We start from the raw sequence: 17,877 nt of genomic DNA, 5'->3' as shown, positions 1-17,877 counted from the left end.
TCTATATTCTTACATATTGCTAACATGCATGTAAAAAAATTCAGTTAATAGTTTAAAATTCATTTAAATTATTCTAAAATTAAAGTAGGAAAGATGTGAAAAATCCATACTTTCACAAACTTTTTACAAAATTCAAATATTGAGTCAGATTATTTGTAATCACATAATGGTCATTAACGCTTGGAAAATATAAAGATTATGATCTTAGGTTTTCCCGGCGTATCAGTTGCAGAAAAGTTTCTCGGGTTTTCCACCGGTTGATGTCGTATTTATTTCTGAATATTATTCCATATACTGTTCCGATCATGGTGAAAGTGTAAGAACATTGCATTGCCATCCAGTTCTTCCGAATTCGGAAAATCCCCTGATGATGATCAGCAAGTCGCGGATCGAAACGTCGGGAGACATGGACGAAATCAACCGGTGGAAAACCCAAGAAACTTTTCTGCAATATAAAGATTACATTCCATTTATTGGACTCCAGTTACAAATTATTGTGTACAGAAAGTAATTGCAGTCTCTCAATATTATGGCTGGTACCATTATCAGGTGAAGAAAATTTATTTTTCATCAAATTTAATGAAAATCTCAGGATGTGGGTTGGATTTTGACATTTTTCTGGTTCATTTGACGTGGAACGACCCAAAATGGAATTCGTAACTGCCAGCACAGTACGGCCACTTTTCCAAGTTTACATACTTGGTCTACAGAAAAAATGTTGGCTTATATTTCATAACTTCAAATGGATCTTAAAAATACCTGTCAGCCAACAATAGATATTGCCAACACTATGCTACAGTATAGAGAAATTAAAAGAGGACCATTGCGGATGCTTACAAAAAATTATTCCCTGAACGCCTTCTTTACAATAGCGTTCTATTTCCACATTGCCAAAATGCAAAAACACATCCAATGATGGAATTATATTAGAGCAGTAGCCAAAGAAGTATGTAGTTACTTAAGAGGGAAGGGCTATTGTAGACCACCCTACACTCATAATAACAAAAATATGCCTAAGCACAGAAAACGTTAAGATGAATGTGGTGGGTGTAATGTATTGTCTGCTAGTATACGCATGTTATTATTATGTATTTCATTTGTTTTATCCTGGCGCCAATAAACGCGTCCGGACCCTACGGCACTCACGCTGGAACCTGCATGTCATGCAGTTATTACATGGCGACGAGGATGCCTCAGTTTATGGAAAAAATTTTACTGGGTGTCGACGATTGGCAGCCCTATGAGGAAAGACTGGAAGAATATTTCATTGTGTTGGACTTGGGAAGTGAGGAAGCACAACTAAGTAAAAAGCGTGCCATCCTGCTGTCCTCAATAGGTAAGGATGCGTATAGTGTGGTGAGGAATTTGTGCGCCCCGAAAAAACCGGCTGAGTGTACCTATTCAGATATAACGGGAAAACTAAAAAAGTACTTCAACCCAGACCGATCAGTGATTGCCGAGAGGCACAGGTTTAATCAGAGAGTCCACTTAGCTGGCGAAAATGTGCATCACTTCGTGGCGGGCCTCAGGGAATCCTCCCGCTATTGTAAGTTCGGCAGTTTATTAGATGAGGCCCTCCGCGACCAATTTGTTCTGGGTCTCTCCGATAAGGCGATTGTGCGTGCACTTTACTTCGAGGATGAGACCCTGGCCTTTCGAGAAGGCCATTGAATTGGCTTACGCCAGAGAGAAGGCAACGGAGAACGTGTCGGCGAGCACAGCTGGCAACAGTGGGCAGGGCGTCCATTTTGTGCAGCGAGATGCGGCCACTGACGACGCTTTCCAGGAGGACGGGGAGGATGCTGACGTCCACGGGGTGAAGGGTCAGGAATTGACGAGACAAGCAAGGAGGACGCGGACAAGTACAACGCCGTCGCGGGGACCCAGCCAAGGGGTAAGGTGTTATTGTTGCGGCTAAACTGGGCACCGGAGAGCTGCGTGCAGGTTTCGCGCATTCAGATGCGACATCTGTAGGAAAGTAGGGCACTCAAAGGCAATGTGCAAAGAAGGTAATGTAAAATTTTGCGATGTGTTGGATTCAAACGAAGGAAAAATGCCGGTTTATGAACTTCCTTGTGTCAGGGATGTAAGTGAGGGCCGTTGACAGGGAGATAAGAGAAAACCAAGAGGCAATGATAATGTGATTAAAAATTATGTAATTAAGAAAGATTGGGATTTGCCACTATACAACGTAATATCCTTGACGGAGGAAGTAAATGGGGGGCCGTGGTTTGCTAGAGTAATGGTCGATGCTCGGGTGGTAAAAATGGAAATTGATAGTGGATCGGCTATATCGGCCATCTCAGAGGAATATTATAGAGCAAACTATTCATACCTCAAATTGAAGGCCATGTCAGTGAGGTTGCGGTCTTACTCGAACACCCTGATTCAACCTTTAGGAACTATAGATGTTTCTGCAACATATAAGGGGCACACTGCCAGGCTAAGTTTGTTTGTTGTGACCAATGGGGGACCTCCACTTCTTGGGAGGGACTGGTTCCGGGCTTTGAAATTTCCCTCACCAGTGCACAAGATTAATATGGAAGGTGGGATAAACATTCAGGGAATATGGGATCGTTTCAGGGAGTTACGGGATGGCACTTTAGGGTCATTCAAGGGTAGTGAAGCCACACACCATCTCAAGCCAGGGACAAAACCTGTATTTTGCTCCCCCAGATTTTTAGCTTTTGCCTTGCGGGATAAGGTTGATAGAGAGTTGGATCGTCTTCTGGAATTAGGGATACTGTATCCAGTTGATTTCAGTGACTGGGCAACACCCATTGTTCCAATTGTGAAGGGGGATGGCAATATTCGTATATGTGGAGATTTCAAAATATCTGTAAACCCTCAATTATTGGTTGAAAGATATCCACTCCCTCGAGTGAAAGAACTATTCTCAAAGCTGCAAGGGGGCCAAATGTTTTCCACAATTGATTTGTAACAGGCATTCCAGCAAATGGTTTTAGCAAAGAAGCACAGAGACTTTGCACAATAAACACACACAGAGGGCTTTTCAGGTATGCTCGTTTGCCATTTGGAATCTCCTCAGCTCCAGCAATTTTTCAGAGAATGATGGACCAAGTGTTACAAGGATTGACAGGGGTCGCATGTTTCCAAGACGATATCATTGTAACAGGGATAAATGAGGGGGAGCATGTTAAGAATTTACAGGCAGTCTTAGAAAGGTTACAAAAATTTGGGTTTAAGGTTAATCCAAAAAAGTGCAACTTATTATGTGCATCAGTGAAATTCTTGGGCCATAAAATAGACAAGCAGGGTTTGCATGCGACTGCAGGAAAAATTAATGCTATTGTTAAGTCACCCCCACCACAAGATGTATCCCAGCTCCGAGCCTTTTTGGGTATGGTGGAATATTATTCCAAATTTATTCCACGCCTAGCAACAATGCTTGCTCCATTGCACAATTTACTAAAAAAAGGATGTGAAATGGTATTGGAATGGTAAGTGTGAGGAAGCCTTTAGATTGGTTTAGTCAGCAATTACGTCAGGGCAAGTACTGGCCCACTATGATCCATCGATGCCTGTCATATTGGAGTGTGATGCATCTCCATATGGGTTAGGTGGTGTGTTGTTACATGAGTATCCAAATGGATTGTCGAGACCTATTGCCTTTGCTTCCCGCTCATTAACAAAAGCTGAGAGAAATTATTCTCATGTAGATCGAGAGGCTTTAGCAATTGTATTTGGTGTCAAAAGATTCAGCCAGTACCTCTATGGGAGGCACTTTGTTCTGAGGACTGACCATAAGCCACTACTCCATATCTTGGGGGAAAATAAGAGTCTACCCCAAATGGCAGCCAGTCGCTTGCAACGTTGGGCTGTGATTCTTCAAGGGTACAATTACAAGCTGGAGTGTGTGAAGGCAGAAAAGAATAAAGTGGCAGATGGGTTGTCTACACTTCCTTTAAATCAGGAAGGGGATATAATAGAGGAAATTTCATACCTGGACTTGGGAGAAAACGAGTTTCTTCCTGTAACCGCAAAAGAAATTGCCAGACACTCTAGAATAGATAAAATTTTGGGAAAAGTAATTGACTTTTGCATGTTAGGGTGGCCAAGCAAAGCAATTGATGAACTAAAACCATTTTTTCAAAGGCAAACAGAGCTGACAGTTGAACAAGGGTGTCTAATGTGGGGAAATAGAGTTGTAATTCCTAAGAAGTTACAGGGGGGTTTACTCAAGGAGCTGCATGCGGGTCACATGGGCATAGTAAAAATGAAGTCCCTTGCCATGTCCGATATCTCTGGTGGCTAAATTCTAGATAGAGATTAAGAGGAATTAGCTCGTGCATGTGAAGCATGCCTCACAAACAAGCCATCGCCATGCATGGCTCCATTGAAGTGTTGGAAATGGCCAGTCAGGCCATGGGAAAGACTACACATTGACTTGGCTGGTCCCTTTTTGCAAAAAATGTTTTTAATAGTAATTAACAGTTCAACCAAATGGCCAGAAGTGAAGGAAATACGTAATAGTTCATCAGACAAGGTCATTATGCACCTAAGAGATATTTTTGCCATATTTGGTCTCCCAGAGACAATTGTTTCTGACAATGGTTCTGCCTTCACTTCATCCTTGTTCAGGGAATTCTGTAAGGAAAATGGAATTCAACACATCTTTTCCCCCCCATATCATCCAGCTTCAAATGGTGCCGCAGAGAACATGGTCAGATTGTTTAAAAACAAAGTGAAAGCTTTAACCAGTGACGGAACACCCTTGCATGTTGCCTTGCCACGTTTTTTATTTAATTATAGAATAACTCCGCACATGACCACCGGAGAGCCTCCTAGTGTGTTAATGTTTGGAAGAGCTCTTCGCTCCCGGTTGGCAATAACTAAACCCAATATAGGGCAGCAAGTAAATAAAAAACAGGATGCCCAGATCCAGGCTCATAGTGACTCACGTTTGAGAGTTTTAAGTGAAGGGCAAAGAGTGATGACAAAAATGTACCCTCAGGGGAAAATGGTGTGGATGTCAGGGGTGCTGAAGGAAGTGTTGGGGTCTAGACTGTATACAGTTTTAACCAATGAAGGTGTTGTCATTCACAGGCACATTGATCAACTAAGGAAAAGGGGCGACCAGTGTGAAGGAAAGGACATGGGCAAACAAGATGTGTTGGTTGGACCTGAAAAAGCATTTGAGCCTGAGGGAACTGGATGCGAGGAGTTAGTGCCACAGGTTGCTGAATGTGAGGAGGATGAGGCACCTAGGTACTGGGAACCTTTAGCTCACCGAGAGCAAGCCCCAGAAGTGGAACCACCAAGGGTAGAAGTCAGCAGAAGATACCCTCAGAGAATGCGTAAAAGTAGGACAATATTGAACTTGTGATGTGATTAGCAAACTGTGATGGTATATGTGTTGTGTAATGTGTAATCTGCTGGAGATGTGATAAAAATGTATCATGGGGTGGGGGGGAGTAATGACCACATATATGTTGGGGAGGGATATAATGTATTGTCTGCTAGTATACGCATGTTATTATTATGTATTTTATTTGTTTTATCTTGGCGCCAATAAACGCGTCGGGACGCTACAGCACTCACTCTGGAACCTGCATGTCGTGCAGTTATTACAGTGGGGTCTAATTGTAAGAAAAGAATATTTTATTACTCCACTCCAAGGATACCCAGACACATTGGAGGTCTGAGGCAATGTTTTCCTTAAATTTGTTTTCCCATTTGCGGTGGCACTACCACATTTGCCCCTAAAAGTGAAAACTGTGTCAAATCGCCCTTTCCCATCCCCCTCTAAGTTGCCCTACCTGATCCATACCATGAATTGAGTGGTTGAGATGACGCTATTTCACATTCAATGGTTTCCGGCTCAACTTTGTGGAAGTTGAAGTTCCCAAATGACAAAATGTCTTGGTTTTCTTTCATGGATTTATTTTCTCGCTACATGTTTCAACCTCAAGAGGTCTACCTCTCGAGGTTGAAACAAGTCATACCGAGAAAATAAATCCGTGGAAGAAAAAGAAGTCGTTTTGTCATTTTTGAGATGACGCTAATTCGCTTGAATATCCTTTATATCCTCACAAAGAAGAATAGCTAATACGAGACTCTTTAACAGCGACCAAAAGGTTATTTTGACACTCGAAACTCAAACAATTGAAGCCATGTTCACTTTCATGAAGAATTCAACATAATTAAAATTCTAACCTATGGCGAATTCCTCTCACTCGCTATCAAGAAATCACAGAAGTATGCACATGCGGTCAATAATAGACTACTTGAACATAGAATGTTCGCTCATCGACGGCCAATTATGAAACATGTACTATAAAATCGAAGAATCTGCCCAAGTACGTGCCATTCACAGGATTAGCTTGGCAATCCATGATTATTTTAAAATTAACAAAGCAGAAGATACAACCAAGTCACCTCTTTACCGAACTTGCAAGATATAATTAACCAAGTCAAGAAAACTGAAGGTAGTGAATTCTCAATCCACTCAAATACTCAAGTGACGAGAAAAATAAATCTACTTAACTTTGTCACAGTTAAGAGCGAAATTTCGTGCATATTAGAAGGCATTAATTAGCACCACATACAACAGCCTTAAATCACAATCTTATTCGTTAAGTATAATGCAAACACTATAAAAGGAGCAAATACTAAAAATTTACCTTCAAATGCCGCCATTGTGATAAAATATTAATTAAAGTAATTTTCAAAATATTATGATCTATTGTACTAATCAGTAGAAAATCATAAAAATTGGATTGACAGCAATTTTCAGACGACCGGTGACGAATGTCGCTGTGCTGTTTTCATTAGTTGTAGTTCCGATTCCGTGGCGTGGAACGCACCTGGAAACAATCATGATACGATAAAACTATGGCGCACATTGCACGTTTGTTTCTATTTTTATTTAATTGACGAGGATTTATGACTACAATTTGACTACAATATTAAACGCTATTTGTTTTTCGTCTAAGTACCCACACTATGAAATCTTTTGTGTTGCTATGATGTCCATCGTCCCGTGTTCTCATCTCTCTTCGGGAGGAATGAACCAAGATATATTATAATAATATCGTTTAACCATTTATAGGATACAAGTTCACAGAAGAAAAAAACATAGTAAACACTTGAAAAAATAATATTCCAGATCATAAACACTATAGGCCACACGATGCGTGAATGTGCAAAAAAGTGTACCGATCATGTAATATTTGCAATTTACAAAACGAGGAAATAAAACTGGATGAACATGGTTTAGTCCGAGCCCCTATGAAAAAATTGTATAAACCTGTTTCAAAATTTTATACAATCTTATACATTGCCATGGCAATTGTATAAAATTTTGAAACAGGTTTATACAATTTTTTCATAGGGGAGGAGTTGTCATGAAAATGAGTTCCTTCAATAGGAAAGTCATTCGAAAAAAATTATCACAAAATCCTAGACATTGTGAGGGTATGTTACAAACATCTATTCCGCAATGGTATTTCAATTGATTTTATGAAATTAATAATCTCGAATTAGGGTAACACGGTGTGTTATAGACTGACCATTAACCAAGTTTACGAAAAAAGGTTAATCGATCCCATACAAAAAGTATTTCAAATTTAAAAAATTCCATATCTCGTACCATCGCCTGCTAAATACTTCCTTGAATCGTTGCCATATGTAGATTTTTTGATACACTAGATTAATTTATCAAATATATATCATCGCTTCGTCGAAGTAAAGTCGAGCGATACGAAACAACCGAAAAAGTCAGAAGAAAAATGAATTTCGGGTTTACATGACGTTTCCAGAAACAATGGTAAAAATCGTATACGCGCTGTGTAAACGGAAAATTACTATCATACCATCGCGGTGTAAACTCGCAAGTACGAGAGTCACCATGGTTGACACCTACGTAGTATTAAAAAGGGATACAACAGACAAATGAATATCAGTGTATGCGTCAAGGGGCGTAGTCCAGTATGGTCCAGTACACGCTCCCAATGCTCCCAAGTGCTCCCGCTACAGACGCTACAGATTCGTGGTCCACTTTCGCTCCCAGTGGAACTGGATCACGGCTGGAGCGATTGTAGCCACAGATATATACAATATATCTGTACAATATATCTTGTATATATCTGTGATTGTAGCATTTGTTAGTCGTTTGTTTTACTAGTATCGTCTGCTCGGATATTAGATCGCCTGACGAACTAGGGATTGTTAAAGACCCTTGTACTTTACTTAGCTTGTTAGAGAGGTCAGTAATATAAATGACAAAAAGAATATGACCATGGGGTACACCACAAGAAACCTAATTAATATTAGATCTTCATTGGATACCATGATCGGACACCACCGATCCGATGCTTGTCCTGAAGATTTTACCCACTGGTTTGCAAATCCTCTAACACCTAGGCACCACCAAGGTGATAAACTTAAACAAGAGCAGATCATGATACATTTAAAAGAAGATAACACTGATTAAATACATAATTAGAGAAATTTCAATGAAACCAAAAATAAGCCTCATTAACTTAACTCACCTAAAAGCTTGCGTTTAAACGATACACGTACAAGTTAATGCCTGGTTGCGTGAATGATTTTTGTGGACCGAAACGGAACATGTACGAATGTTTGAACCTAGCTAAAATAGGTTCAATAGGGTTGTTCAAGCCTATCAGAACGGTCTAAAAAAACGAATGTATATCACTTCTGATGTAATTTCATTTCGATTGGGATGAATGACAGATGCGTTGAAAAAGTAATGATGGAATTATTAGCAATCAAAATTCGAACAATTTTAAACGCCGCCAAAAACGGTCGGCCATCTTGAAATAGAGGTGATGACGAAACAAGCCTGTACGGCTGGCCTGTACCCTCGATGCCAAGCTGAGTACTCTGCATGCCGACTGGACATTTGCCAAGGTTTTTCCTTATTTTGAAATGGCCTATGTTGTGCATGAAGCTTCCGGATGGATCAAGGCGACATGAAATCCATTCTTCAAGTTAGGCAGGCAACGTATGTAGCGTTGACAGGAATTGAAAGTTTTGTATAGCTGCATTTGCTAGGAAACTACGTGCAGTGAACTTTCATTGTGCCTCTAGTGCAAGTGAACACAATTTGTGCCCTTAATGTACCCCTAAGTGAATGATTGCATATAGACAATGAAGTAAAGAGTGAAGTGAGTTGTGAATGTAACTGCTTCGACGAAATTATTTATTTCTTCCATGCTAGTTCAATCAACCCTATACATTTCGATCTAAGGTATCTAACTATTGCCTAGGGGATATGTTTCATATTTGATCTAGTTGTGCTTTAGGGATACATCGAACGCATATTAATTTCCAATCGTTTGTTCGCTTCTAAGTTCCGTTTGATTTTATTACCTATTAATTTTGAGCATTCACGAGTGTTTACATTTCACGAATTTCGTTGCGCTGTTGTTTGTTTTTGTTTTGATCATATTTTGGTTACGGTAAGAGTACGGGTAAGAGTAATAGTGAAATTCGAAGTTTTTTGATGTTACAATAACCGATTTAGCTATTTGTTTCAGCCTATTCATTTCATTGTCCTCGAAATGTCAATGTGAAATAACGTAAACTGATTCTAAGTCGTTAGTGATGAGTGAGAAGTGAGGTGTGGAGAATCTTTCGAACTTCAAGGAGTGCAAATTCTTTTAGCGTGTGCAGAGTGATTGGAAAACCGATTATCATGTTTTATTAGTGTTTTATATTTATTGTGAGTCAAGTTTTTCATTGAAACAGTTGATTCGGAATATACTGATTATATGTATCAAAAAGACAACTCGTGAAATGTGTACGTTTTAGTGCTATTAAGCCGATGTCCCACGGTCAATTTGCGTCAAAATATTTTGATCAAAATTTTTGGGCAAAAATTTTGATGCAAATATTTTGATACAACTGGACTGGGGGTGTCCCACGATGCATCTCATTTTGATAAAAAACAAACGATAGACGATATTTATGTAAACAACTAGGAAACTTGTGGAGGTGGAGGATTCTTTCTTTTTAAGCAGGCGAAATTGTTTGAACAGGCCTCTTGAACATTAAAGATGCGAAAAAAAGAAAACAGAAGGAATGCTGAACTTGGCCTTGGCTGGAAAAGGGGTATGAAAGCGTTGGAATAAGCATGCTAAACATGCTGGAGAAGGAGTTGGTCGCCGATGTTCCCGTTTATTATCGATAATAATCGACGACAAGTCAGGATATTTTCATGTCCCTTATCAGCAAGGTTGAGGGCAGAATAAAACGCCAGGATACAAACGTGAGGCAGTTTATTCCCGCGAGGAAAATGTTATTAATGAATGATGGACATTGTGGTTGAGGAGATATTATGAATAGTGCTGTAAGCGTGCATTTAAATCACATTTTTCTCTCCTAATCTAGCAGTTTCTAAAATAAGGTCCTTATCCTATAATCATAGTAATAGAAACGGGCAGCTGTAGTGTTTCACAGGTACAATCGTCAGTTCATATTAGTCATTTCTCCAGCTGCTCGCATTGTATGCCTTCCATAAAGCGTAAAATTCGTCCTCGATACCTTAAGTAAATCTTTTATTATTTCCAAAACATCCCTCCTGGTATTGCGATTCCAAAGATTGCTTCCTTTCTATGCCTTTCTAAGATCAACTGATTATTACGGATTTCCTAGTTGAGAGCTTCCATCGCCTATCACTGAGACGAATATTTGCTCATATTTACCTTTAGGGCCACACCAGGCGATGAAATAGACGATCACGAACGTATATATATATTTGAAATAATGTTTTGTGAATTCACTTCGAGATATGGTGATATTATAAATTTAAAACTAAACCTTTTAGTATTCCAAACAATACTAATGAAAAAACTCAACCGGTTTCGATCTTTTCAGGTCCTTATCTAGAGGTTTACGACTAAGATAACGACCTGAAAAAGTGGAAACCGGTTGGGTTTTTAATGCATACTGTGTGGAATACAACAAAGTTTATTTTTGTGTCCATAATATACATAATTATTAATTAAAATACTCATGCAGACGATAAATAAGTTAAACGTATTTGGCCTGTGTGTCAGCGCTTGGCGATGCTTTTTTGTCAAAGGCCCTGTGATTGGTTGGTTTCTTCCAATTGGATGAAAATTTAGAACCTGTCCTATCCATTTGTACAAATCGGTGATTTGTACAAACGATAGGACCAAAAGCCAGTTGGACAAAATTTTGACCGTGGGACAGGGTGCGCGTCAGTTGCATCAAATTTTGATCAAAATATTTTGACGCAAATTTGACCGTGGGACATCGGCTTTATGATATGATGAGCAATAAATATGTACAAGTAAGGGTAATTTTGCTTATTATTACTCTTATTAAAGGATAAATTTGGATTTTCTTTAAACACTGATCTGGCGGCAGACGCTGGAGATCTTGAAAAAAAGTGGAATAACCCTGCTGAGCCACTTAAACAACACTGCAGTAGGGCATCTACAGGCTTGTGACGTCACACATCAATTCAAGATGGAAGTAGGGCTTTTTGGCGTAACGTAAAATTTGTCACTGTTTAAAGCCTTCTCTAAACATGTACAATGAAGAAAATAGCATAATATTATTGTCATTGCTCCTTCTGAAGCACGATCTTTCGATTTCTTGAATAAAAAAAATATGGTGAACAACCCTATTTTCCGTTCATGCATTTGCACAAGTTGAGTACGGTTACGCGTGTACATAACGTGCAACAACACAACCGTACGGTACGTATTTCGTGTTCATTCTCGCGTTCATACATTTAGACTCGTACGGGCCCGGTTTATGTAGGTGTAAAAAGGCCTTACGTGGAGTGTCTTTTTACGATTTATCATGCACTCATGACATTGTATGATAGTCTCAAAAGCAGTCCTAGACTTGGACCCATCTCGTCAACAATAAGCCTTAAGCATCAATTTGCAATACGTGTCAACCTGACCTTAAGAAAAATACACAAGTAAAATACAACCGAACATCAATAATTGATTAAACTTAAGTTGATGATTAGAGGAAGATATCATCATTGAACAGAGAATACAATCTTCATGGAGAAAGGTTGGACGCCACAAAGCAACAAACGGAATACTTTGACCAGGAAGTTCACATACGCCTAACCTAAGAAGTCATATTCTATCTCAATTTCACGCAATGTAAAGTTCAAATAACTAATAATTGATCTAAATAACAAATAAATCAATTTAACTTACAAAATAACGGAATGCTTCGACCGGAAAGTTCACTTACCACATGCCTTATTAATTTCGAATAGTCATTTTCTATCTCCACTTCTCGCTATCTCAAGCTTAAACCACTAATAATTAAATAATATTATATATAATTCATTATCACAACAACAAAGTTTATAAAATATCTTGGACTTGCCGCTCAATTTCTTCCTCGATCTGGCCCGTGGCGAACATTGACTCTGAATTGTAAAACCATTGAGTTACTGCCATTTGCCTCACCGTAATATCCCCGGAATAGTTCTTTAACAATTTGTTTTTAGCATTTACCAACCTGGCTCTCTTAGCGACTTCTTCTGTCAACTCCAAAAGGTCATATTATTTCTGGCCAGGTCCACAATTGTTACGAACACCATTTTCTTTTGCCTTCCTTCCCGTTCAAAATCGCGCTGAAAACCGGTTCGCTCCAGCTCACCCACCTACGCAGGAGCGTTTGTAGCGAGAGAAGCGAATGTAGTGACGTCATGCGTGACGTACGAGAATGCTACGGGAGCTTTTGTAGCTTCTACTGGACCACGCAAAGACTCGCTCCCAGCGCTTCGGAGCACTGGTAGCTTGTACTGGACTACGCCCTAAATGCCACCGCCAGGGGAGCCACAAAGACCGATATTAAGTACTCAATTGTTTTTCGTTCATAATGTCCCCTTAGGCGGCGTAAGGGGTCATAAACGCGAGCATTTCAAACCTCATTTGTTTTCAGTTTACAATGTTGCCATCGGGGCGCTGTACCCTGAGGATGAATTTTTCTGTTTTCATACTATTGAGTTATGGTTGGGTGTGGATGGGTTGGGTTGGGTTGGGTTGGGTTGGGTTGGGTTGGGTTGGGTTGGGTTGGGTTGGGTTGGGTTGGGTTGGGTTGGGTTGGGTGGGGTGGGGTGGGGTGGGGTGGGGTCGGGTCGGGTCGGGTCGGGTCGGGTCGGGTCGGGTCGGGTCGGGTCGGGTTGGGTTGAAGGGAATTCATGTTTATTGCTTTTTTTTATAAAATCTTCGAAGCCTACCTTCGATACCTTTTTTATCAGTTATTTTTTTCTTTTCATCGCCCCGAAAACAGCCCGTTTAAGGCCGCAGCCAATAACATGAATCAACGACTAACACCTACCCTGACGGGAATCGAACCCGCGACCTTCGGATTTGCAGGCAAGGACTTTTCCCCGCCTCTACCGGCGCCGGTCGGATATTTACTACGCTATAATTTTCATGGCATTTTTACCGACAATTTGCCATTACATTGTATCCTATGCGTCCTGTCAATGCACTGATATTCATTTGTCTGTTGTATCCCTTTTTAATACTACGTAGGTGTCAACCCTGGTGACTCCCGTACTTGCGCGTTTACACCGCGATGGTATGATAGTAATTTTCCTTTTACACAGCGCGTATACGATTTGTACTATTGTTTCTGGAAACGTCATGTAAACCCGAAAATCGTTTTTCTTCTGACTTTTTTGGTTGTTTCGTATCGCTCGACTTTACTTCGACGTAGCGATGATATATATTTGATAAATTAATCTAATGTATCAAAAAATCTACATATGGCAACGATTCAAGGAAGTATTTAGCAGGCGATGGTACGAGATATGGAATTTTTTAAATTTGAAATACTTTTTGTATGGGATCGATTAAACTTTTTCGTAAACTTGGTTAATGGTCAGTCTATAACACACCGTAGGTTACCCTAATTCGAGATTATTAATTTCATAAATTCAATTGAAATACCATTGCGGAATCGATGTTTGTCACATACCCTCACAATGTCTAGGATTTACAATTATACCTTCAGGCGAATAACAGCTTCGCGGCGAGAAAATACTAAGTATTGCAGGTCCTATAACTTGTATATCAGGGAGGATTCGCGGAATATCCAGTGGCGGCTCGTGAGTCAAATGCTAGGGGGGGCGCACTCCACCGGGGGGGTCATAATTTTTTAATATTTCGTGTATTTTATTAAGTTTTTACGGCAATCTAGGAATTAAATTCCTTGATGCCATACGTTCCGTTTTTTTCAACAAAAATACCTAGTTTTCCTAATAAAGCTTGATTAATAAATACTAAATGCAGTAGACTCTCGGTCATACGGATCGGCTTAGTCCGGACTCTCGATTATACTGATCAATGATCTTGAAGAATAAAAACATATTTGCTGCGATATTTTGCAAATACAAACGAAAACACGTAACTTTAGGTTTTAGCGTCTACATTCTTCGTGCGGATATGCCCGCAATACACTTCTGTTATTCGTTTTGCAATCATAATGCGTTATTTGTCAAATCTATACAAAATTTGCAATGATTTAGGTAGCAATGACACTTGTAACACCTGAGGAGGGGAGGAGAGTGTCACTGACTTCCACTAGGCAACAAACACTACTAGAATGCGCGCGCTTTGCTATTGCAGATGTAAACTTCGATGTCGGTGTTCGCGTTGCTTCTTGAATACAGTATGATTTAAAATCAACAATTAAACATTTCTTACACATTTTTAACAAAATATGAAATACTCACAGGCCTTTAGTTATATTGCAAAAGTCCATCCTTCTTTTCATTTTGTCCAGCGAAGTGATCAATTACACGTTCGTTGAAATCAGCGCTGGACAACAATTTCTTTCTGATTGAACACATGGCATGGGCACTAGTCTATAAATAAACAAGGGACGACACAAAATAGGCCGACGAAAAATACGACCAAAAAGAACAAGGTGCCTGGACACAGAATTGGGACAATTTTTCCCTATATTTCCCTTAAAAAAACGAGCACTGTTGATTAATTCAAAATTGTCTTCTTGAATGTACACACAGCACTAAGAAACTTCGTAATCGGCAATTGCGCACAATTAACACCTCGAAAATGATGTCTGAACTCATTTCACTCCGTTCTTTCCGAGAGTCTTGCCGTTACTATCAGGACGACTCAAGGGAGATAGAAGTCGTGGTCCACTAATGCTGATTCAGCTGAGGGACGAATTTAAGGTCAGCAAAGGCATTCAAGCAAACAAAGGACGTCACGGACCATCTCCTTGAGTCTAAGATTCATATGTGGTAAACACACGAGACGCCAACGGGTCGCATTTGGATTAACTGTGTCTTCGAAATCATTGCCATGATATAATAGAAAATAAGTTCTAGATCGTAAAAGAAGACGACTCGACTGAGCCACAGATGGGAGCTGTAAGGATTTCCGCACTGATATGAACTCTTCGAGGCCACTTAAATCAGACAGAAGTGAGCATTTTCCATCAGACAGCTACCGCTCTGCCGCTGGGGAATTAGGTGAACATGAACCAATACAACAAGGACGGCTAGAAAAATGATGAACCTACACACAAAAGGTGCATTGTACGCGGCACTTCATGACATTAATTGAATGACTCTATTTAAAGTCGCGCTTAACGATTTAAATCATATTTAATCCTTCACCCTATCACGCACGCAACTATTTCTTAAATTATAAATCAGTGGGGAATGTTAACTGATTTTTCCTAATACTGCAGGTCTTTTGATAAATTTATCTGAAAATAGGTACCGCATTTCTAATCATCGGGAAGATATGAATACATTGTTAAGGCCTAAATATTATAATATTAATTTCCCCAAGGTTCTTGAAATTCGTAATCATAACAGAACTGTGTCAAATACTCGAGAATAGTTTTCCTTCGTCAGTACGGCCTTTAACTGGTTGGATTTTATGTGTTCCGGAATTCAAATACCAAAAAACGCAAGCATAATGGAATAATTTATTTACTGTAGCAATACCTACAAGTAATTAAAAATTAAAATCGTATAACTACACCCAGCCCAGTGAGAAATGGGTGGTGGAATCCACGTGGAACCCACGTGGAAATTACGGTGGAGATTAGGTGGAAATGTAACGTGGATACCACGTGTTTTTGGTCGTGGAATCAACGTGGAAGCCACGTGGAAATTTGGTGGACTCAACGTGGAAATTTGGTGGAATCAACGTGGAAATTTGGTTGAATCAAAGTGGAATCCACGTGGAAATTTGGTGGAATCAACGTGGAACCCACATGGAAATTTGGTGGAAAAATTAAAACAGCAGTAGGTCCTGTCCTAAAACCATTAAAACCTCGACCACTATATATCTAAACCAAATGCCCAGCAGCTAATGCCCTTCCATATACAATTCCGAACAAAAACTGAATAAGCAGGAAATTTAGTATTCTTCCCTAACCATGAACAGGTAGTACTTCATGATGAAAGCAAATGTGTATTGCAATGCTTTGGTTCATCTCAAAAATTTTTGAATTAAAAATATTGCATAGATGAGAAAAAGGATCGAAATAGCATAAAATATCTTGTAATAGCTTCCAGGCATTTTGCAGGCATCTGAAATGTTCCCTTTTCTGATATCTAAAAGATATTGTCTAGATAATCATATTCATATAGGACCCACGGGGAAAAAATTCAGGATAAATGACTCAAATGTAATATATTTCGGTACAGCATAAGTTTATTTTTCAACTGACAGCCTACTGGTGGAGCAGGAGGTTATGGTACAGTATCTTCTGGAAATTCTTCCTGGATATTGGAACCTCTCTGCCTTTCGCTTCTTTCTAATTAGGGCTTCTTCCTCTGATTCCAAATTTTAAGTTTTCAAATCAGCTTATAATTTATTTAATTTCTAAAAAGGAGTAGTGCAACATTATCAATTATAAATGTTGATTCAGTGTCCTGCAGATAGGTCTCGAGGAGTTTTCAATTCAAGTTTTTGCCTTCCTTCATCAAGGCTATGAATGAATATGAGTACATAACTGTGATATATAAAAGTTTATGGCAGTTTTTGTTACGGTAGTAAAAATATTTTGTTGTAAATTAATGAAAAAGAAGAGGCAAAATTTTGACATACCTTTTATTCCACTGAATTGGATTTGTTTATTGATGGTAACTAAGCTGAGTTAGTTCATACATAGTTACCTATCAATTTTGATTAATGAAATAATACTAAATTTTGCTTAAATTGTTGATGTCTGCTCTTTTACCTCAAAGATTTTTGTTTTTTGAAATATGTATCATTTATTTAAATAATCTTTTTGTGAAATTACTTTCAGTATCTAAAATTCCGGTAATTTAGAAGGCTTATCAGTAATCATACTCTCTTATAATAGACGTATTCTAGACATCCAGTAGATATTTAAAATATCCAAAACATTGCAGACGTGCTCCAGATATCTAGAAGATATTTTGTACTGTATGCGGGTGATGTGGGGAAGGATATTTAAAATATTTATAAAATAGAACTATAAAATGAATGAATAATTTAATTGTGAAGTTCCAGCAGGAGCTAGTGTAGTGGATATAAAAATAAAATCTGCCTATTATGCAAATGCTTGAAAACCCGCTAATTCTATTTTACACATAATACTAATCCTGCCTTTCCATGAATTATATATAAATAGAATGTAGGATGCATTTTCACATAACTAGCGTGGTTTCAGTATGATAAGTGACGCAATGTCACTAGAAATTTAAGTTCCACGAATTAGAAATTCCGTTAAATATTTTATACTAATCACCATAGATACACTTGAAATCATCGTGGATTCCACGTGGGTTCCACATTGATTTGTGGTGGATTCCACGTTGATTTGTGGTGGATTCCACATGGGTTCCACGTTGATTTGTGGTGGATTCCA

At 39.1% G+C, this 17,877-nt stretch overlaps 1 protein-coding gene across 2 annotated transcripts in view; it reads right to left on the bottom strand.

The window, feature by feature from the left end:
• Window positions 1-7,635, bottom strand: part of LOC124153440 (ATP-dependent RNA helicase Ddx1) — a 35,631-nt gene extending 27,996 nt beyond the window's left edge. The window contains exon 1 of one of the 2 annotated variants that reach the window (XM_046526594.1): window positions 7,613-7,635. Coding sequence is in view for 1 of the 2 variants with exons in the window: in XM_046526593.1 (XP_046382549.1) it covers window positions 6,645-6,660 (16 nt within the window). In the remaining variant the exon portion in view is untranslated. Of the gene's footprint in view, window positions 1-6,644; window positions 6,810-7,612 lie in introns of those variants that run through there. The other variant, XM_046526593.1, reaches the window with a different exon arrangement.
• Between the last annotated feature and the right edge of the window lie 10,242 nt (window positions 7,636-17,877).

Source organism: Ischnura elegans, chromosome 2, assembly GCF_921293095.1.
Source record: "Ischnura elegans chromosome 2, ioIscEleg1.1, whole genome shotgun sequence".
Taxonomy (NCBI): Eukaryota; Metazoa; Arthropoda; class Insecta; order Odonata; family Coenagrionidae; genus Ischnura; species Ischnura elegans.
This window is presented reverse-complemented; position numbering and strand designations above follow the sequence as displayed.